General features: G+C 63.1%; 1 protein-coding gene across 1 annotated transcript in view; it reads right to left on the bottom strand.

The window, feature by feature from the left end:
- The window catches only part of NCS1 (neuronal calcium sensor 1), a 51,031-nt gene extending 34,091 nt beyond the window's left edge, over positions 1 to 16,940 (bottom strand). Inside the window, exon 1 of the mRNA XM_043566464.1 lies at positions 16,809 to 16,940. Within this exon, the coding sequence (XP_043422399.1) occupies positions 16,809 to 16,872 (64 nt within the window). The 5' untranslated portion in view covers positions 16,873 to 16,940. The remainder of the gene's footprint in view (positions 1 to 16,808) is intronic.
- Between the last annotated feature and the right edge of the window lie 1,750 nt (positions 16,941 to 18,690).

The following is an 18,690-nucleotide window of genomic DNA, read 5'->3' as shown; positions in this document are numbered from 1 at the left end:
GAGTTAAATGCTTGGGAGTCGTCCTCCCTGGGGTCCGGCCACACCCGAGGGCAGGGTGAGCAGACACCCACACTCCCCAAGCATCCAGGTGCCTCAACTCCCCCCCTCCCCTCAGCCCCAAATCATTTCCCACCATCCCTGCGCTCAGACGACAGCATGGAAATACACTCGTGTTCCTGCGGGGGCAGGGGACTCGGCCGCCCTCAGCCACACAACTCCAGAGACCTCCAGTCCCTGGATTCCGCACCCCGTGAAGTGACCCGCAGGCAGTAAGCCAATGACGGCGGACCCCACAGGCCCCGTGTCCCGGGGAGAAGGCTGTGGACACCCACCAGGAGCGTGACGGAAATGGGAGGGGGGCACATGCCCGGGGCCAGATGACCCGGGCCAGGTCCCGGAGGCACGGTGCTAGGTGCCCTTGGCCGGCGGGTAGGGGGGAGGCGGGGGGAGCTCATCTGTAAGAGGGGGCTGCCTCGGAGATCAGCTATAAGCCGACAACACGCACAGGTCACTGGTGCTGACCCTCACTCCACGCCTCCTCCAGGCGGGGGAGACAGACCGCCAGCCCCCCGCCCACCCCTCTCCTGGCTTCCATAAATGCCCAGCTGGAGGGAGCCAGCCTGAGTTCATCAGAAAGGCGCCTGGCCTCCCGCCCAGAATTCCAGGGCATTCCAGGCTGAGCCGGAAGCCCCTCTAGCTGACCCAGAAGGAGCAAGTTCCCCCGGAGCCCTGGGCCCCCCGCCTGCCCCCCCACCCCCAGCCCGCCCCTCTGGGTCCCCTCTCCCCACTGGTGGCGGGGTGACGGTGACGGACGCCCAGCCTCCTCTGCATTATCCCCACCCGCGTGGGCTGGGGCCCACGGCCCCCTGCGGGGACGAGTTCACACCGGACCCTGGACCTTCGGTGCCGGCTCGCCTGAGGGGACCCACAGGCATCCGCAGGCCCACTGCGGCCAGATCTGCGAGCTGTCTAGCCCCAGACCAAGCCCTTTGCACCCAGGATTTTGTAAAGCCTCACAAAGCTCCAGGGGTCACAGCTCTGGCCAGCACTAGGTGAGTTGCCCCCCCCTTCTAGGCCCTCCCCCTCCCCCCACTGCTGGGACCGCCTCTGGCTGACCTGCCCGCAGCCCTAGCAGGGAGGCTCTTCCCCACCACGGGCGGGCCTCGCGCAGACAGGCCCGCCACACTCTCACGGCTGCGTGACCTCCGTCAACGGCCTCCCCTCTCTGAGCCTTGGTCCCCCTCTCCCTCATGGAGCCGCCGTTAGAGCCAAAAAAAGAGGGTGCAGGCCAAAAGCAGCGGGCGCAGCACGTGATGAAGGACATGGGGTGCCCCTTGTTCCCTCCCGGCTCTTCAGGATCCTCCCGAGCCCCAGGTGGCTGTGGCTCCGGCTCAGTTGGCTGAGCCCTCCTGCTGCAACAGGCCCCGTGCTGACACGTGGGGGTCCCTGCCGGCCCACCGAGCTGGTGAAGAAACTGAGGCTTCACAGAAGCAAAGGCAGTCGCCCAAGGTCACAGTCAGTGGCGGAGGAGTAGAGACAGGCGCCCAGGTCCCTCCAGCTTGGTCGCCCGTGCGCTCAAAGAGGCTTCAACCTGGAGACGGTTGACCCCAGGGAGGGGGCCACCCGCTGAGGCCAGCACTCACCGAGCACTTGCGGCGGGCCAGGCACGGGGTGCACGGAGTGTGAGCTCCATGGTCCTGCAGGGAGCAGGGGCTCCCGACCGTCACAGCGGCCCTTGCCGCTCCCTCCCCTGAGAACCAGGCTCCCGGCTCCACCTTTCTCCTGGACACTGAGACCCTCCCCACATTTAGATCCTCCAGATAAAGCTCAGTTTGTGTCACGCCTCTCACGTCTGTTTTCTCGTCTGACAAACGGGGTGAGAATGTTTGCTCCAACCGGCTCACGCGGGGTGAAAGTGCTTGGTCCCCGGAGCAGGGCCACCTGCCGGAGGCGTCCAGGGGCTCCCCGAAGGCACCCTCGCCAGAGCCTCTGAGGGCAGCCGCCAAAAGCAAGGTGTGGCTCAAATCTTACGCTCCACGGGCACCTGGGTGGTTCAGTCGGTTAAGCGTCCGACTTCGGCTCAGGTCACGACCTCGCGGCTCGTGGGTTCGAGCCCCGCGTCGGGCTCTGTGCTGACAGCTCGGAGCCTGGAGCCTGCTTCGGATTCTGTGTCTCCCTCTCTCTCTCTCCGCCCCTCCCCTGCTTGTGCTCTGTCTCTGTCTCTCAAACAAATAAACATTAAAAAAAACAAATCTTACTTTCCAGCTCAGCTATTTCCACAAGGTCCGCATTCTGCGTCATCATTTATAAATAGTTATTTTACCCTAAAAATAAAGTCATAAAATATATCAATTTCTATATAAGTTAAATAACTCCCCCTCCCCCCACAAACTGTGAGAACTGCAGGAAGATGTACTTTGTCTCGTGCGGAACGTCTCCATTTGTTAGCATTTGCCGCAAACCCACGCGCACTAAATACCTGGCAGGCATTAAACACAAGCAGTGCCCGAACGATGCCGTCCGACAAGGACTTCATAACCCCCTTCTACAGATCAGGAGACTGAGGCACCAACAGCTGAAGCCACCTGCCCAAGGACCAAAGTCAGTCTGCAGGGAGGCTGGGACCAGAAGCAGGGTCCGCGTGACTCCCCGAACTTGCCGGAGAAGTACAGCTTTGCAAACATCCCACAGATGCCTTCAGGGGGTCCCCTTCTTCACTTCCTGCCTGACTCCTGAACTGCATCATCTGGTGCTCCTCAAAAGAGGCCCCGAGTCCTCGGCTTCTCTGACTCCCCACCCGGGCTGGGAAGCAAAGGTCCTCGAAATCTGCCGATCTATTAACAGCTCGCTTTGGCTGAGCGATCCAGACCAAGGCCCGCTCGCAGCCTCCAACCCCCAGCTCCCCTGCGTTCCAGCCGGGCGACCTCAGACACGTCAGTTAACCTCTCTGAGCGTCGGTTTCCTCGTCAGGAGACCCGGGATCTCTGAATCTCCCACGGGAGTCGGTCCTGAAGGAGGTGAACCACACGCCTTCTTCTGCTTCCTTCGAGGCCTCGGGGAAAGGTCGGCGGACAGGGTCTTCTCAGGACTCCCCGGGGAGGACCAAACCAAGTGCTTAGGGACTCAGTTCGGCCCAACTCCACTAACCTCTTCCAAGCACTTGCCGAGACCGGAGGCTGTGGGAGGCACCGGGCTGCTCGGTCGGCAGGAGGGGTCTTTTTCTGCAATGTATCCTTCTCTTTTTGTTGTTTTTAATGTTTATGTATTTATTTTGAGGCGGGGAGGGGCAGAGAGAGGGAGACAGAGAATCCCAAGCAGGCTCCGTGGAGCCCGACGTGGGGCTCGAACCCACGAACTGCGAGACCGTGACCTGAGCCGAAACTAAAGAGTCGGACGCTGAACCGGCCGAGCCACCCCCAGGCGCCCCTGAGCGAAATCATTCGTTAGCCCCTCTGTGACCTTGGGAAACGGAATTCACCCCTCTGGGCCTCCGTGTCCTCGTCTATAAAACGGGGGGTGATGCTGGCAACGATACCGTCCTAACAGGGTAGTTAGAAAGAACAAATGGGATTATTTTCCCCCCTTCACGCATTCGATAACGAATTGCTGAGCAGCGTATGGGCCAGGCCCTGAGCTGGGACACGGCACTGGCCCCCGGACACAGGTCCTTGTCCCGCGAGTCTCCGATGTAACAGGAGAGACAGACCTAAAGCACACGACAGCGCAGCCGTCTAATGATCTGTGTAAACCGGGAGCCCAACCCAGCTGGGGGGGGTGGGGGGCGGAGAGGGCAGGCTGAGAGACCCAGGGAAGGTGACAGCCCCCCCAACCCCCCCTCACATACCAGGTCGCTGAAGGCAGCACTGGCAGGGATACTGAGACTAAGCAGGGGCTGTACCGGGAATGGGAACCAGGCACCCTGGGGTCAGCAGCGCTGTGCGCTCTGGCTCTGGCCCTTTAAGAACCAAGGGCTGGGCTGCCTGGGTGGCTCAGTTAGGCGGTTAAGGTTGAGGGTCTGGCTCTCAATTTCGGCTCAGGTCATGATCTCACGCTCATGGGATCGAGCCCCAGCGTGGAGCCTGCTTCACACACTCACCCTCTGCCCCTTCCCAGCTCGCGCTCAAAAAATAACAATAAAAAGAAAAAAACTAGGGGCTCAGTCGGTTGAGCGTCCGGCTTCGGCTCCGGTCGTGATCTCGCGGTCTGTGAGTTCGAGCCCCACGTCGGGCTCTGAGCCGACGGCTCGGAGCCCGGAGCCTGCTTCGGATTCTGTGTCTCCCTCTCTCTCTGCCCCTCCCCTGCTCGTGCTCTGTCTCTGTCTCAAAAATAAATAAGATATTAAAAAAAAAAAAACTAATAAAATAAAAGAACCGAGGGCAGAGGTTGACCCTGACGGGCCCTCCTCACAGAAGTGACCCACCCCGGTCCTTCTCCTGGTCCCAGGCAGGAGGAGGACCCCAGCACTGGGACTCCAAGCAGTCATGGGACACAGAGAAGCATAGCCACACATCTGTCGGCCTGGCCAGAACCCACCGGAGGCCAGACGGGCGCCCACCTCCCCAGGCGTGCCTGGGGCCTCGCGTGGCTCACCTCGGTCCCCAGACCGGCCCCCAGCAGCGCTTCCCCCCAGGTGGGGTCGGCCCCCCTCCACAGGGCTAACCAGGCAGGCCTCTGCCCTCCCACCTACCTCCCCTCCACTCTGGCCCCTACACCTTCCCTAGCCCCTCAGAGCTGCCATACCCAGATGCCTCCAGACCTGGAACACGCCGCTCCTTCTGCCCGAAACACTCTCGACACCCCCCCCCCCCATAAACCAATCCCCCCAAGATCTCTTTGTGCCTTCTCCACATCTCCCTCAGGTAGGGCCACCAAATTTAGCATATAAAAATATAGCATGCCTGGTTAAAACTAGATTTCAGGTGAACAACGAGCAACTGTTTAGGATGGCTGGCCACCCTATCCCCAGGGTTCAACTGAAACATCACCTCTTCCAGGAAGCCCTCCCAGATACCCCTCCCCACCCCACCCCAGACCTGGTAGCCTCCCCTAGCATTGCAGAACGTCCTGTCTTGACGCTTATCCTAGCCTCGTGTTTCTCCGGCCGGCTCCGAATGCCAGAAGACCAGAAATCCATCCATCCATCCAACTGCCCTGCGTCCTGGCGCCCCCCAGGACCTGGCATGAGACAGCGGATCCGCAGAGGTGTTCTGCCTCTGAAGTGAAGGGTGGCAAGGTGGCCCGGGGATACCCTTGGCCAAACTCGCCCCGCACGGGCACCCGGGCCCTCCAGCCGCTCCCTCCCAGCTGGCTGGGCCTCCTTCTCCTGAGATGCGCCCAGAACACTTCTCACGACCGCCCCCGGCTCCACAGAGCCAGGGCCAAGGAAACACGAATCCAGGTAAGGGCGGCTCGTAGGCCCCTCTTCTGTATTTTGACGGCTGCTGTTAGTTTTAATTAAGATCGTGTTGCGCTCCGGCCCAGCAAGGGCGTCCTCATGTCTGGAAATAACTGCCTCCCCATGAGGCCGTGGGGGCTACTGAGCCACGGACGGGAGGGAGGCAGGACCCTGGGGGCCGCGGGGGCAGAGGCCCAGGCAGCACGGGCTTTGAGCTCTGTCGAGCCTCGTCTGCCCAGCACACACACCATTTTTGAACAGAAGGGAAGCATTCGCTTTTTCCCCCACAGTGCCAAAAATAGCCCCATCTCCTGCCTTTGAACAGGAATCTCTCCGTTCCTAACAAAGAGACAGGAGCGGGGGGGGGGGGGGGGGTTGCTGAAAGGAGGGGCCCTGTGGGCCGGCTGGACCCCTTCCTCGTCTCCCGGCCCCGGAAGGAGAGGGGGGCCCAGGTCCTCGCCGGGCCTGCCTTCTCAGGGCCCCCACCCCCCAGCAGACAGGGTCAGCACCCCCAGCCCCAGCCCAGGAGGTCAGAGGGGGCCACACAGGAACGGAGGGTGAAGACCCGATGGGGCGACAAGCAGCTCTGTTCACTTGTTAGCTTGTGCGTTTTCCTATTTGTTCATTTCTTCCAACAGTTACGCGCCGGGCTCCTTTCTTTCCGGGAGCCGGGGGGGTGGGGGGGCGGACAGCGGTGACCCCACGACCAGACGAGTCCGTGCTCAAGGTGCTCATCGCTGAGTGAGAAGGGGCCGAGCTGAAGGTGCCCCCGCCACCCAATCTGGGGAGGCCACTGGCCGGTCTCTGGGCTCCTGCCGTAAAGGGGCCGCTGGGTGCTGGCACGCGCAGAGGGTGAACCAGAGGGGAGGGGAGGGTGAAAAGCACCTCGGAGCGACCCCTCGCCCCGGGCACGGACCCCCATTCAGCCTGGCAGCGAGCCTACAAGAGGCATCTCCCATCCCCTGAGGCCGCCGGGGCTCAGAGGAAGGGGTACGGGAACTTGGGACCGGCCAGGCCCCTTTGCCAGTATTTTCACACTCGTTCGGGCCACAGTCCTGGGAAGTGGGACTGTCATCATCTGCCCATTTCACAGGTGAAGTAAGGAAGCTCGAGGGAACGAGCTTGGCCGAGGGTCCCAGAGCTCACGGGAGGAGCCGGGGTTCGGCCGCAGGCCCGGCGGGACCCTGCCCGGGAGCGCCTGACGCCCCACTGCGCACAAGCCATCGCAGCTCCCGTCGTCCTCCCCCCCCACCCCCCTACCCCCGCCCCTCCCACCCCTGCTCCGCAGAAGAAAAAGCGGAGTCAGGAGTCGGGGCTGGGAGGTGGAGAAGGAGGGATGGGAAGTGAACGCGGCTCTGGGGGCCGCCAGAGCCAGGGCCCTTTCTGGTTCCCGCAGAAGCTTCATCGTTTAAAAAAAAAAAAAAAGAAAAGAAAAGAGGCCACCTTCTGTCCCCAAAAGGCCAGAGCAGTAGGGAAGCCGGGGGAGGCTGGAGAGAGAGAGAGAGAGAGAGAGAGAGAGAGAGAGAGAGAGGCGCACTCTGAGCCCACTTCCTAGCTGAAAACCCAAGCCTGAAATAAAAAAAGCAGAGTGCTATTTCTGCTTTGGGTTAAACATTCCTCAAAGCCACATTCCTCCCGCCCTCCTCCTTCTCCCCTGCCAGGGAATCCAGAGCACGGTGGCCTGGTGGCCTGGACGCCCCGCCAGCTTCCCGGTGCCACCGCATGAGACCAGGAGTGCCACAGCCAGTAGCTGCCCTGCACCCCTTTCTGGGCACCCCCAACCTGGGGAGTACCGCCCCCTAGGGGGCCCCGTCAGGATACCCTTGGGCTAAGAAAAGGTGACATCCAGGGGCATCCGGGTGGCTCAGTGGGTCAAGCGTCCGACTTCGGCTCAGGTCACGATCTCACGGTCCGTGGGTTCGAGCCCCACGTCGGGCTCTGTGCTGACGGCTCGGAGCCTGGAGCCCGCTTCGGATTCTGTGTCTCCCTCTCTCTCTCTCTGCCCCTCCCCCGGATGCACTCTGTCTCTCAAAAATGGAATAAACATTTCAAAAAATTAAAAGAAAAAAAAAAGAAAAGGTGACATCCCATCACACAGACAGCAGGACGCTGGAGAAATGGAGACCCTGAGGGGGTAGCCGAAAGCCACAGCAAGTCTGGCTGGAACCAGGACCCCAGACCCCGACTCCCTTGGAGGTTCCCCGGGCCTCGTCTGATTGTGGGTCAGGAGCACAGTCAGGTCCCACCCTGGCCGGGGGACGACCGAAACAAAGCAACACACGGACACTCTGGGAAGCCCAAAGCCTTACGCGGAGGTGTTCACAGGCCTGCCCTGTGCGTGGCTCCAGGCTGGGCACTGCACAAAAACAAATCCACCGCACGTTGTCCCAACCTTCAAGGAGCTTACCAGACCTCTGGCCTCTGAGGTCCCCTCTGTTGCTATGTCCCCGAGCCTCACACTGCACCTGTGGTCTCTTCCTTTGTCCAACAGACCTTTCTCGAGGTACCCAGCCCACACCAGGCACTGGCAGGTCGGGACAGCCGGGGGCGCTCCAGGGGTACCACTGGTCTCCACGGCCGGCCGTATCCTTGGGCGGCCTCTTGCTTCCCGGCCCCAGCCTGCAGGCTCCCCGGGAGCAGGGATGGGGCCAACACCGCACCAGGGGACACACCGCTCCTGAGCTCACGGGCCGGGAGGACTCCGTGAGGCGAGCACAGCGCTGGGCACCTAGCGAGCACCAGAGCCTCCGCTGGGATGGGCAGGGGCTGAGAGAGAGGCCCGACTCCCAGAGGCAGCCAAGGCCGAGGCTGCCCCAAATCCCTTGCAGGAGGCGAAACAGGCTACGGAACCAGAAGGATCCCACCCGCTGTCCGAGCTCACATCCGGCCCCGGGAAGCTGGGATGCCCGGCCAGCATCTGATGTCCAACAGCTGCTTGAATGCCTCCAGTGCTGGGGTGTTCACCGCCCTCCTCAGGAGCTCCAAGGTCGTAAGGATCACAGAGACCGTGGGAGGCAGGCACGTGGTGGGGGGCATTGTTTTGTCAGACAAAGAGCCGAGCCTGAGCCCCAGTTTGGCCACTGGCCGGCGGGGAGGCCCTGGGCATGTCTCTGAATCTGCCCGGGCCTCTCTTTCTTCACCTGTAAAGTAGGCACAACAGTCCCTCCTCCCCGGGTCGCGGTGACACCACAGCGGGGATAAATCTGCACTCGGGATTCAGGGCACCGCATGCTCCCTTGGTAAACGGGGGATGTCACCTTTGTTATTCTTCTCACGTTCCTCCCCCCCCCCCAACTGCCCCAGGACAGACGGGCCCCCACAGACCACGGTGGCGAGGGCAGAAGGAGGCCGAGAAGGGACAGCCAGGTCGCCGGGTCCCAGGGCCGGCAACTGCGCAATCAGCTTGTGACTCAGGCTCCCAGGCTGCCCCCCCCCCCCCCCCCCGCTCCCCGCCCCCCCCGCCGGCGCACATCCACATCTACGACCTGCACGGAGCTGCCCTCACGCACACCAGCATGCACACGTGCGTGCCCAGACGAGCCGGCCCGCCCACTCCTGACACGCGCCGCGACCCCGTCACTCACACCCAGAGCACGCCCACGGGGACCGGGGCTGGCGCATGTGATCCCAGCCCCCGCCCCGCCGCACACCCACGCCAGGCGCCCACGCTTGCTCACGATCGCCCGCACACGCGGCCACGGCAGCTTCGCGGCACCCCCGCCCACGAGGGCCCGCACCCGGCCCGGAATCAAGGGCCACCTGCCTCACGGCAGACGGGTGACCTGGGGCCAACCCCGATCCCCTGTGAGCCTCGGTTTCTCATCTGTAAGCGAGGACCCCCTCCCTCCCGCCCCAGGGACTCCTGGGAGGAACTGGTGATGGGCACATGGGAGCCCTGAGCCCCCCCGCCACACACACACACTCACACGAACCTACTGCAGAGACGGCCGCTGATCCTCGTGCGTTGTTGATTACGGGTCCTCCCCCCTCGCTGATGAGCCACCAAATTCACGCCTCCGCTATTCCTAACCTCACCCACAGCGGACCCAACCCGCAGATCGGAAAACCAAGGCACGAGAAACTAAGAACTGTGCCTGTGGCCGCGACAGCGCGTTCTCCCAGGGAGACACCAGAGGCAGACACGGGGCGCGCTCCATCCCCGGGGGCCCCGGTGTAGCCGCCCCACAGCAGTCTCGCCAGCCGGCAATGTGAACATTGCACAGAAGGGGAAACTGAGTCCCAGGGGGCGCTGGTGACTCCACAGTCACTGTCCAGGCTGCGAGGGTTCTGGGACTGGAGCCCAGGCAGGTGTCTCTCCGGCCCTCCAAGGCCACGTCCATGCAAGGGATCGAAAGGCCAGCGTCTCCGAGCAGGCCTTCCCTCCCCGACTCAGAATGATCCTGCCACCAGCCAGCGAGGCCAAATCCAGAGGCCCTCCTATTGGCCACTCCCTCCCAATTTAGCAGAGGGCTTGTGACCGCCCAGGGGAGGGGCCGAGGACCGCGGTGCCCTGACACCAACAGCTATGCGGCCTCTTTCCTGTGACAGTATTTACTGAGCACTTACTACATACCGCTCCCTGTGTCCTCCTGCTGGGAAGAAGCCTGTGGTCCATCCCCGTGTCACACACCAGACGCACACCCAGAACTCAGAGGGGTCAGGGGCTGGACGGCCACGGCCACAAGACAGCAAGCTGGCCCACAAGCCCTCAACACGCTGCTGTCCTGCCCTCAGCCGGGAATCTGACCCCGATTTCAAGCTACCTGGAAACTTGGCACATTAATTTATGAGGTTCTGTGCCCTGGTAAATAGACCACACCCAGGACGTGCGAAGCATTTCATCTCACGATCCCAGTAAAAAGGATGCTCTTTTTAATGGATGCCGGTTTTCTCCTTATCCGAGAGTAAGAGATATTTAGGACAAGACGAACCATCTCAGAAAAAAGCAAGACCTCACCATCTCAACCCCAACAGCCACCCCATCATGGTACAGTGGGAGGCGCCCCCAACGAGAGCCAGCCGTCCTGGGTTTCTGCCTGGTATTTGCCACGTAACCTTGGGAAAGACACCTCGCCTCTCTGAGACTAGGGTTTTCCATTTGTAAAAAAGGGCACTGGACTACATGACCCCAAAGTGCCCTCTCGCTCAGAGATTCTAGAATTCTATCGAACGGTAATCAAGGGCGCCTCGGGGGCTCCGTGGGTTAAGCGCCCGACTTGGGCTCGGGCCACGATCTTACGGTTTGTGAGTTCGAGCCCCGCGTCGGGCTCTGCGCGGTCAGCGCGGAGCCTGCTTCGGATCCTCCGTCCCCCTCTTTCTCTCTGCCCCTCCCCTAATCAAGGGAATGAACACTGAAACAGTGAGCCACTCTTTTCTTCCCCCACAAAATCAGCAATCGTCCAGAAAAGCAGCAAGACTCAGTGCTGGCAAGAATGCAAGCGAACCGGCACCCTCTCGTCCATGTTTCCTGCAGATGTAAATGGGAACGTACTCTCCGGAGAGTGATTTAACAATTTTTCCATCAGAAGCCTTGTAAGATGTCCCCAGGCTTTAATGCCACAGCTTCATTCTGGGGCATTAACTTCAGGAAGAGTTGGTGCAAAATTTATTGCAAAGCTGTTCTTACAAAGATTTAGTACAAGAATGTTCATCACAGCACTGTTGATATTGGCAAAAGGAGGGAAGGAAGGGAAGAAGGGAGGGAGGGAGGGAGGAAGGGAGGGAAGAAAGAGGAAGGAAGGAAGAAAGGAAGGGAGGGAGGGAGGGAGGGAGGGAGGGAGGGAGGGAGGAAGGAAGGGAGGGAGGGAAGAAAGAGGAAGGAAGGAAGGAAGGAAGGAAGGAAGGAAGGAAGGAAGGAAGGGAGGGAGGGAGGGAGGGAGGGAGGGAGGGAGGAAGCAACCTAACTGTCCAATGGCCGGGGATCAAATGAAATGTTGCATTCACATGGTACACCACTAAAAAATAATGTTTTCAGGGGGGCGCCTGGGTGGCTCAGTCGGTTAAGCGTCTGACTTCAGCTCAGGTCACGATCTCACGGTTCATGAGTTCGAGCCCCGTGTCAGGCTCTGGGCTGACGGCTCGGAGCCTGGAGCCTGCTTCGGATTCTGTGTCTCCCTCTCTCTCTGCCCCTCCCCCCGGCTGCACTCCGTTTCTCTCTCTCTCACAAATGAATAAACGTTAAGAAAATTAAAGAAAAAGAAAAAGAAAGTGCCAGAACAGGTGTGAGGAGGCGGCCTGGGCTCTGGGACCCCCAGCAAGTCCCGACCTTCCCTGGTTTCTTCTGCTTCTCTCTGCACAAGGGGGCAGGCTGCAGACCCCCCACTCGGCGTGTCCTGTTCTAGAAGACAGAGGACACATATCCCAGGACCAAGTGCCACCGGAAGTTTCAAGGGTCCCCTCAGAAGCAGGTACCGGGCTAAACCCTTCAAGTGGCCGTGAATCCAACTCTGGGGCCTCTGTGAGGCCCGTCTTCCCCGGGAGGAAAGGAAAACTCTGGGAGAAAGCTTGCAGGAGACAGGAGCTAGAACACCCGCACATCTGGTCCCGGAGGCCCTCTACCCCCACCCCCCACCCCCGCCCCGAGACCCTGCCGCTGAACAACCCCCTTTCCCTTTCTGGCCCACGCTCTGGACCTCAAAGCACCCTCCCGTTTGGACCCACAGAGTCACGTGAGCAGGTATCACAGACGAGCCAGCTGGGCCTCAGAGAGGGTCAGTGACTTGCCCAAGGTCACAGAGCCCGACTGAGGCCCCAGCTCCATTCTCCAGGATGCTGAGTTCTTTCCTAACAGCGGACTTGGCGTTTCTTGCCCAGATGCCCACCTTGGCGTAAAGACTCCGATCTCAATTGTGGCTGCCGCTGTGTCTCACCCTCGGGACAGAGAGGGAGCCAGGCTCCTCGGTCTTCCCCTCTTGTACCCAGGACGCGTAGGGATCACAGAAGCCGCCTTCCTCCCTCTGGGCCCTCCCTCTCCTGGGTGGCTTATTCCTAGCCTGGCCGTGGGCCCCTTCACACCCCAACCCCCTATGTGTCCCAAACTGGGTACCAGATACCGCCCCCGCCCACGGCGATGTCTTGCCCCCTCTGGCTGAGCGGCACTGAGTGGGGGGAGTGATCATCAGAGAATATTCCTCATCTTACGCGAAGGGACGCTTCCCAAAGCCAAAGGGTCATGGTGACACCCAGCATCACCCCAGGCTCCTGACCGTGAACGAGGGTCCCCTTCTCCACCCCAGGTGGCAGAGGCTTTAGCCGCCGGCTCCCCGGACCTCCCATTTGGAGGCCTCTCCCCTCCACAAGCTGCCGCGTGTCGGGCACCATTCTGGGCATCAGGGAAAAGGCTGCAGAGACTCAAGGTTGGCAAGCAAGGTCAAGGCAGAGCCTGGGCTGACCGAGAGCGGCAAGGAGCAGGTGACCTCCTCTGGGCCCTGGGCAGAGGGTCCCAGGGGAGGGCCTCCCCTGGGCAGGATAAGGGAGGCAGGGTGGAGGGGTCTGCCTCTTGGGGCTGCCTGGCTGGGGCCCAGAAGCCTTTAAACCAATGCATCTCAGACCACAACAAACGCCTCGAGCCCCGTAAGCCTGGCGTTTGGGGCCATCTGGCTGGTTTCCATCCGAAGGCAAGAACCACATCTCTGTGGTTCCCCACAGTCCAGCGTCTGCGCCCGGCACGGAGCGAGCGCTCAGGGGACGGCAGGTCTGGGCAGACCGAGAATTAACAAGCGGGGGTGCGGGGAGACCACGGCAGGTAAAACAGGAAACTGCTGAAACTCGGGAGAACCAAAGACCCCCCCCTCCTCTCCATGCCTCCTGTGTGTTAGACACCAAGTCCAGGGCCGAGGGAGGATTCCTCTGGGGAGAGACGAACTTTGCCCGCAAGATACCTTTCAGCCCAATTCAAGATGAAGTTGAAGTGTGTAGTCAAAACCTCAGTAATGACGGCTCCCGGGCCTCCTTGACAACTGTCGTGCATTCAGAAGGACCCTTTATGCCACAGGCCGCGAGTTAGGCTCTAAGGGAATTGTCCTGTTGCCGACTTACATCCCCTGGGGAGCCAGGAGCCATGACATACCCATTTGGCAGATGAGGCAAGCGAGGTGCGGTTCGGAGAGGGGCCGGCCTGTGCCACAGCCTGGGCACGCAGGGATCAGCCCCCACCGACGAGCCGGAAGAAAGTGGGCCAGACCTCAAAGAAACCGGGCTGCCGGCTGACTGCTGCTCTGGGCAGGGGGGCCCCCACCAGTGTCGAAGCCCCTCCTGCTGCTTCTGGATACGCGCCGTGCCAGGAAGGGTGAGGACTGGGTTATGGAGCAGGATGATTTACAAAATCTTATCTGCAGAGGCGGAAAAAACCTCTGCAGTGTTCAGCCTGAAAGACGGAGGGTTTTAGCTAGGCTGAATCCAGATGTGTTCGTAGACTTTCTCGGACTTCCTCACACACACACACACACACACACACACACACACACACACACAGACCACCAGGACAGTCCTTCCCAGGGAGCAGGAGAATGACCACCAAGGGCGACAGCCAGCAATGACTCAGGTGCGAACATCTGGGCTCCCCTCCGGGCGCTGTGGCCAGCTGCGGTATCCCGAGGTAGCCTAGGACACCGGGCGATGCTTACGCATGCCAGGACCCCCAGAACCAGTACCGGGCTCCAAGTGGGGCTCCTGGGAACCCAGATCCGCATGACAAACACCCGTCAGGATGCAAGGCCCTGGACCCGGCCCAGACCTTAAGCACGAGAACTCAGAGCGAAGCTACCGGGCACTTGGTATTTAACGGGCTCTCCAGGAGACTCTGACATTTGACGGCCCTTGCTAAGTGCTCCTCTCTTGACCTCACACATAGAACCCTCCCTCCTCCCCCCCCCCCCCGCCCCCGGAACAAAGAGCAGATGACTCCAGTCCCCATCAGAAGGAAGTCCATCTAGGGCCTTAGAACAAGCTGGAGGCTTTCTCTGCTCTTCCTGCTGGGAGGCTTTTCATCAGCAAATATCTGTGGGCCTACTAAGTGCCAGCACACCCAAGCATCGGCGAGCGAGACGGACAGGAGGCAAATGAACCCACCGCCACCTCCCCCAGCCCACGCCTAATAAGGGCTCTACCGAGGAAAGGACTCCGTTCGCTCTCTCCGATCAAAACTGTTCCACGTCTCCAAAGGCCTTTAAAAATAGCCCAGGCCAGCCCAGCAGCACCAGACCCCTTCCTAACAAAGCCTTGTTGACTCAACTTCTCCCAAAGTTGACGGATGTCCCCAGGGAGGGGGGGGTGGACAAAATGACCGCCCCACGCCCCTTCCCATCCACAATCCACTATCACTGCCAGATGGCGGCCACCGGGCAGGGACACACAGAAGAAGACCCCCTCCGGACTTCTCGGCCTGAGTTGCGAGGTCTTTTAAGGGGCAGAACTTCGGAGACAGACTGGACTTTGAAAGTCCTGCCGCCACCCGCGGTCCCGGGTGGATCCCGGGCATGTGACTTCACCCCTGGGAGCCTTAGTTTCCTTATCGGTAAATGAGGTTGGTAACAGTGCCCACCGTGTGTAGGGCGGTTGACGATCCTATGAGCTGGTGACGCAAAGAGGCTGGCATGTCACATGCTCCGTAGCGGGCGACCTGGCTTCATTCAGCTCGCAGGTGGCTCTCAGGCTCCACCACGACGGGGACGCCCCGGTGCAACCCAAGCCCACCACTCCTGACAAAGCCTGTGGTGCCCTCTGCCTCCCCGGGCACAGGAATCTGGGAAGCCCCACCTGCCGCCTGCCTGCGGACAGCTGCGGCCCACACCTGCACGGGGCCTGAGGGAAGGCCCAGCGAATGTCACAAAACAGTAGCCAAACTGGAAAGCACCCCCCCCCAGACACACACACCCCAGGAAAGAGGGTAAGAGAAGTAAGGGACTGAGTCTCGGTCCCCAGAGCCTCCACGCTTCAAGGAGAAGCTACTGGGATGTGAGCTCTTTGCTGGAGAATTCCACCGGAGAAGGACCAGTGCCTCTCAGCGGACTAGCACCCGCTCAGGAGAGCCCCCTTTGTTCCCAGCACACGGGGGCGAGGGGCACGGAGCTGAACCGTGGGCTTGGCCAGACCTGCAAACGTGCCCAGAAGACCGATGGAGGGGGGAGGGGGGCAGAGGTTGTGCAATGCACCACAGAAGCTGCCTCCCCGGCCTCCGTCAACGCAGGAGGCTGACAGTCAATCTGCTGCCTCCCGGAAGAGTGCAGAGGGGCTAGACCCTCGCTGCTGCCCAGGTGCCCGCTCCGAATTGCAACCCATACCCAGGGCCAGGGCCCCCTTCCGAGTCAGACACCCAGGCAGAAGCCCTTCCAGACCATGTATGGGTTCTTCTCCCCGTCCCCAAAATGAAAGACCAAGCGGTCAGGACCCAGCGCCATTAACCCCTGGCAAGCTGGGGTGTCCCGCCCCCCCCCCGGGGGGTTGGGGAAAGGCTGCAGAGAAGGGACAGGTCTGTCATGGAGACACCGAAGATCCGAGGGTACAGGACACTTGTGAAGTTGGGCCAAGTGGAGAGACACGGAGACAGCTCTAGAGAAGTCCGAGATCGCAGACAGGGGGGTCCTAGGGATGCCCCGAATGCTTACCTGTAGAGATCGCCCAGATCACCACCCACCCTCCCCCCGCCCGCCGCCACTCCCCCGCTGTATAAACCCATTCTCCGGTGTGGCAGACAAGGGATAAAAAGGGGGGGGGGGAGGTGGGATCAGGGCCAGGGGAGAATTCACCCCCTAAAGCCTGCAGCCCACAGGGCACCCGAGACCCCACGCCGCCGCCTGGAGCTCTCTGACAAGCCTCGCCCCCCCCCTCCCACCCCAACACACACGATCCGGGCCAGGGAGGGGGCGACAGGCCAACCTCGCAGCAGCAGCGGCGGCGGCGGCGGCAACGGCACGGCATCGTGATGCATGAATCACCCACCCCGCTGCGCCCGTGCCAGTCCGAGCCACCGCGCAACCGGGAGCCCCCTCCCCGACCACCGCCCCTCGCCCGGGCACACCCCGGCTCTTCGGGACAGCTCTGCAGACAGGGGGGGCGGCGGGTGGGCTGGAGCCGGCCCTCCCGGCCCGGGGGTGGCCCCGCGCGCGCGGCCAGGCGGTACCGGTCCCGGGCGCGGGGGGGGGGGGGGAGGGGGGCGACGGGGGGGAGGGGTGCCCTAGAACAATAGGGCCAGGTGTGGGGCCGGGTGGGGGGGGGCGCGGCCGGGGGCTGCGGAGGGGCGCGCGCCGAGGCCGGGCGGGGAGTGGCCGGGAGGGGGGAGGGGTGCGGCGGGCGCGCCCGGGGGAGGGCCGAGGGGGTCCGGGGAGAGGTCGGGGGGAGGGGGCCGCGCGCGGGGGGAGGGGCGCCAGCGGGCGGAGGCGGAGCGCGGGGCGGGGGTCCGAGCGCGCGCACTCACAGTAGGTCTTCCTGGTCAGCTCCTCCACAACTTCGGGCTTCAACTTGCTGTTGGATTTCCCCATCCTCGGCGGCCGCGGCCCCCCGCCCCCCGGCCGGACCCCGTCGGGGCGCCCGGCGGGAGCGGCTCGGCCGGCGCGGGCCGGGGCGGGCGGCGGGCGGGGCGCGCGGAGGGCCGGGGCCGGGGCCGCGCCTTTGTCTGCGCCGGGCCCGCGTGGGCCCGGGCGCGGGGGCTCCGGCGCGCGGCGCGGCGCGGCTGGCGGCGCCTCGGCCCCCACCCCCCCCTGGGTGCGGCGCGGGGCCGGGGGCGCGGGGCGGGCCGCTCGCAGGCCCGGGCCGTCCGGCCGCCGCCCTCTCCGGGCGCCGCGGCGCGGAGCTGCGCTGGGCTGGGCGCCGACGCGGGCCGCGGGGTGGCCGCGGTCGTCCCTGGTTACTGGGCTCCGCGGCACATGCTCGCTGCTGCGCTCCCTCTCGCCGCCGCCCCTGCGCTCCCCGCCTCCCGCCTCCCGCTCGCACCGGCGCGCCAGGGGTGGACCCGGAGCCGCCACTCAGCGCCCGGCGCCACCTCCCGCCCCGCACCCGCCCGGCCGGGCCTGCGCCCGCGGAACGGCGGCCCCGCGGCCACGGAGGCGGCCGGCGGCCGGGGCGCCCCCCGCCCCCCACCCCGGCCTCGCCGGGCCCGCGGCGGGAGGGGGCGGTCACCCCGGCCCCTCCCCGCGCTCCGGCCTCCCACCCCCCACCCCCCGCGGCGCGGCAGGGGTGGGGGGTGGGGGAGGGCCCGGAAGATCTGACGCGAATGAGGCCGAGTCTCTCTGCGCGGCGAAACTCATTCATTCGACGCGGATTTGTCGGGCGCTGGGGACACGCCGTGGAACGGGACGGGCGCGGTCCCAGCCCTCGCGGGGGGGGGGGGGGGGCGGAGCGGGGGGGGGGGCCACTGCGGGATGTCACGTGTATGATGGGGGATACCTGCCGCGGCCCGGGGGAAGGTGACCTCCGAGGCCAGGGGAGGGAGGGGTGGGTGGTTGGGACCGCGTTCCAGGCCCAGAAAACCTGGAGGAGGGGAGGCCTGAACCCCAGGGAGCGCTCCTCTCAGAGCACAGGGCCCCAGGCGCAGGCGGGGTACGAGCTGATGCCCGAGAGAAGGACCAGGGCCCGTGGGGTCAGGCCTGACCCCTCCTCAAAGAGCTGGGCCTCTGGGCTTTAAGCCGAGGGGGGACAGGGTCGGATCTTCTCCAGCCTCCGCGCAGAGGGGTGGCCCCCCTGTGGAGGGGTGCTCCGGGTGGGAGCTGAGGCTGAGGCCAGTGGCCAGAGCTCCACCTGGACGGACAGAGGCAAGAGAAGAGAGTCCACAAGGCCGTCCCTGGCCACACCAGCTACACTGTCAACATGCTGGGACCTTTCCTGTCCCTTAACTAGCTTTATCCTTTTACGCCTTAGCAACCATCACAGACTGTCTGTGTCACTGGGTGGTTGTATTTCTTTCGCGTGTGTCCCCTCCCCCGTAGCGCCAGGCCCCTCGGGGCCAGCGTTCTTGTGTTATCTGTAGTTGTAGCTCCAACATCTGGAAGGCACCTGACTCTGCAGTGGTCACTCAGCAAACCTCTGTGATGAGAAGGTGCTGGGGGCCTGGGGGTGGACAGCGCGGGAGGAAGAGGCAAGGAGGAGGTGACGGGCGAGGTGGGGCTTAGAGAGCCTGGGGGAGGTGGGAGGGGAGTCCGACTCCGGATCTGTTGACGTTTAACTGGATTCCTTGGCTGCTGCTCAGAGCACCGATTCCCGGCAGGCCTGGGCAGAGGCAGGACCCACGGGAGGGCGCCGCATGGCCAGCCAGGGTGGCGGTGGCCAGTCCGGTGAGGCAGGTGAGGACATGGGGTCAACTA

Source organism: Prionailurus bengalensis, chromosome D4 (assembly GCF_016509475.1).
Source record: "Prionailurus bengalensis isolate Pbe53 chromosome D4, Fcat_Pben_1.1_paternal_pri, whole genome shotgun sequence".
Classification (NCBI taxonomy): Eukaryota; Metazoa; Chordata; class Mammalia; order Carnivora; family Felidae; genus Prionailurus; species Prionailurus bengalensis.
This window is presented reverse-complemented; position numbering and strand designations above follow the sequence as displayed.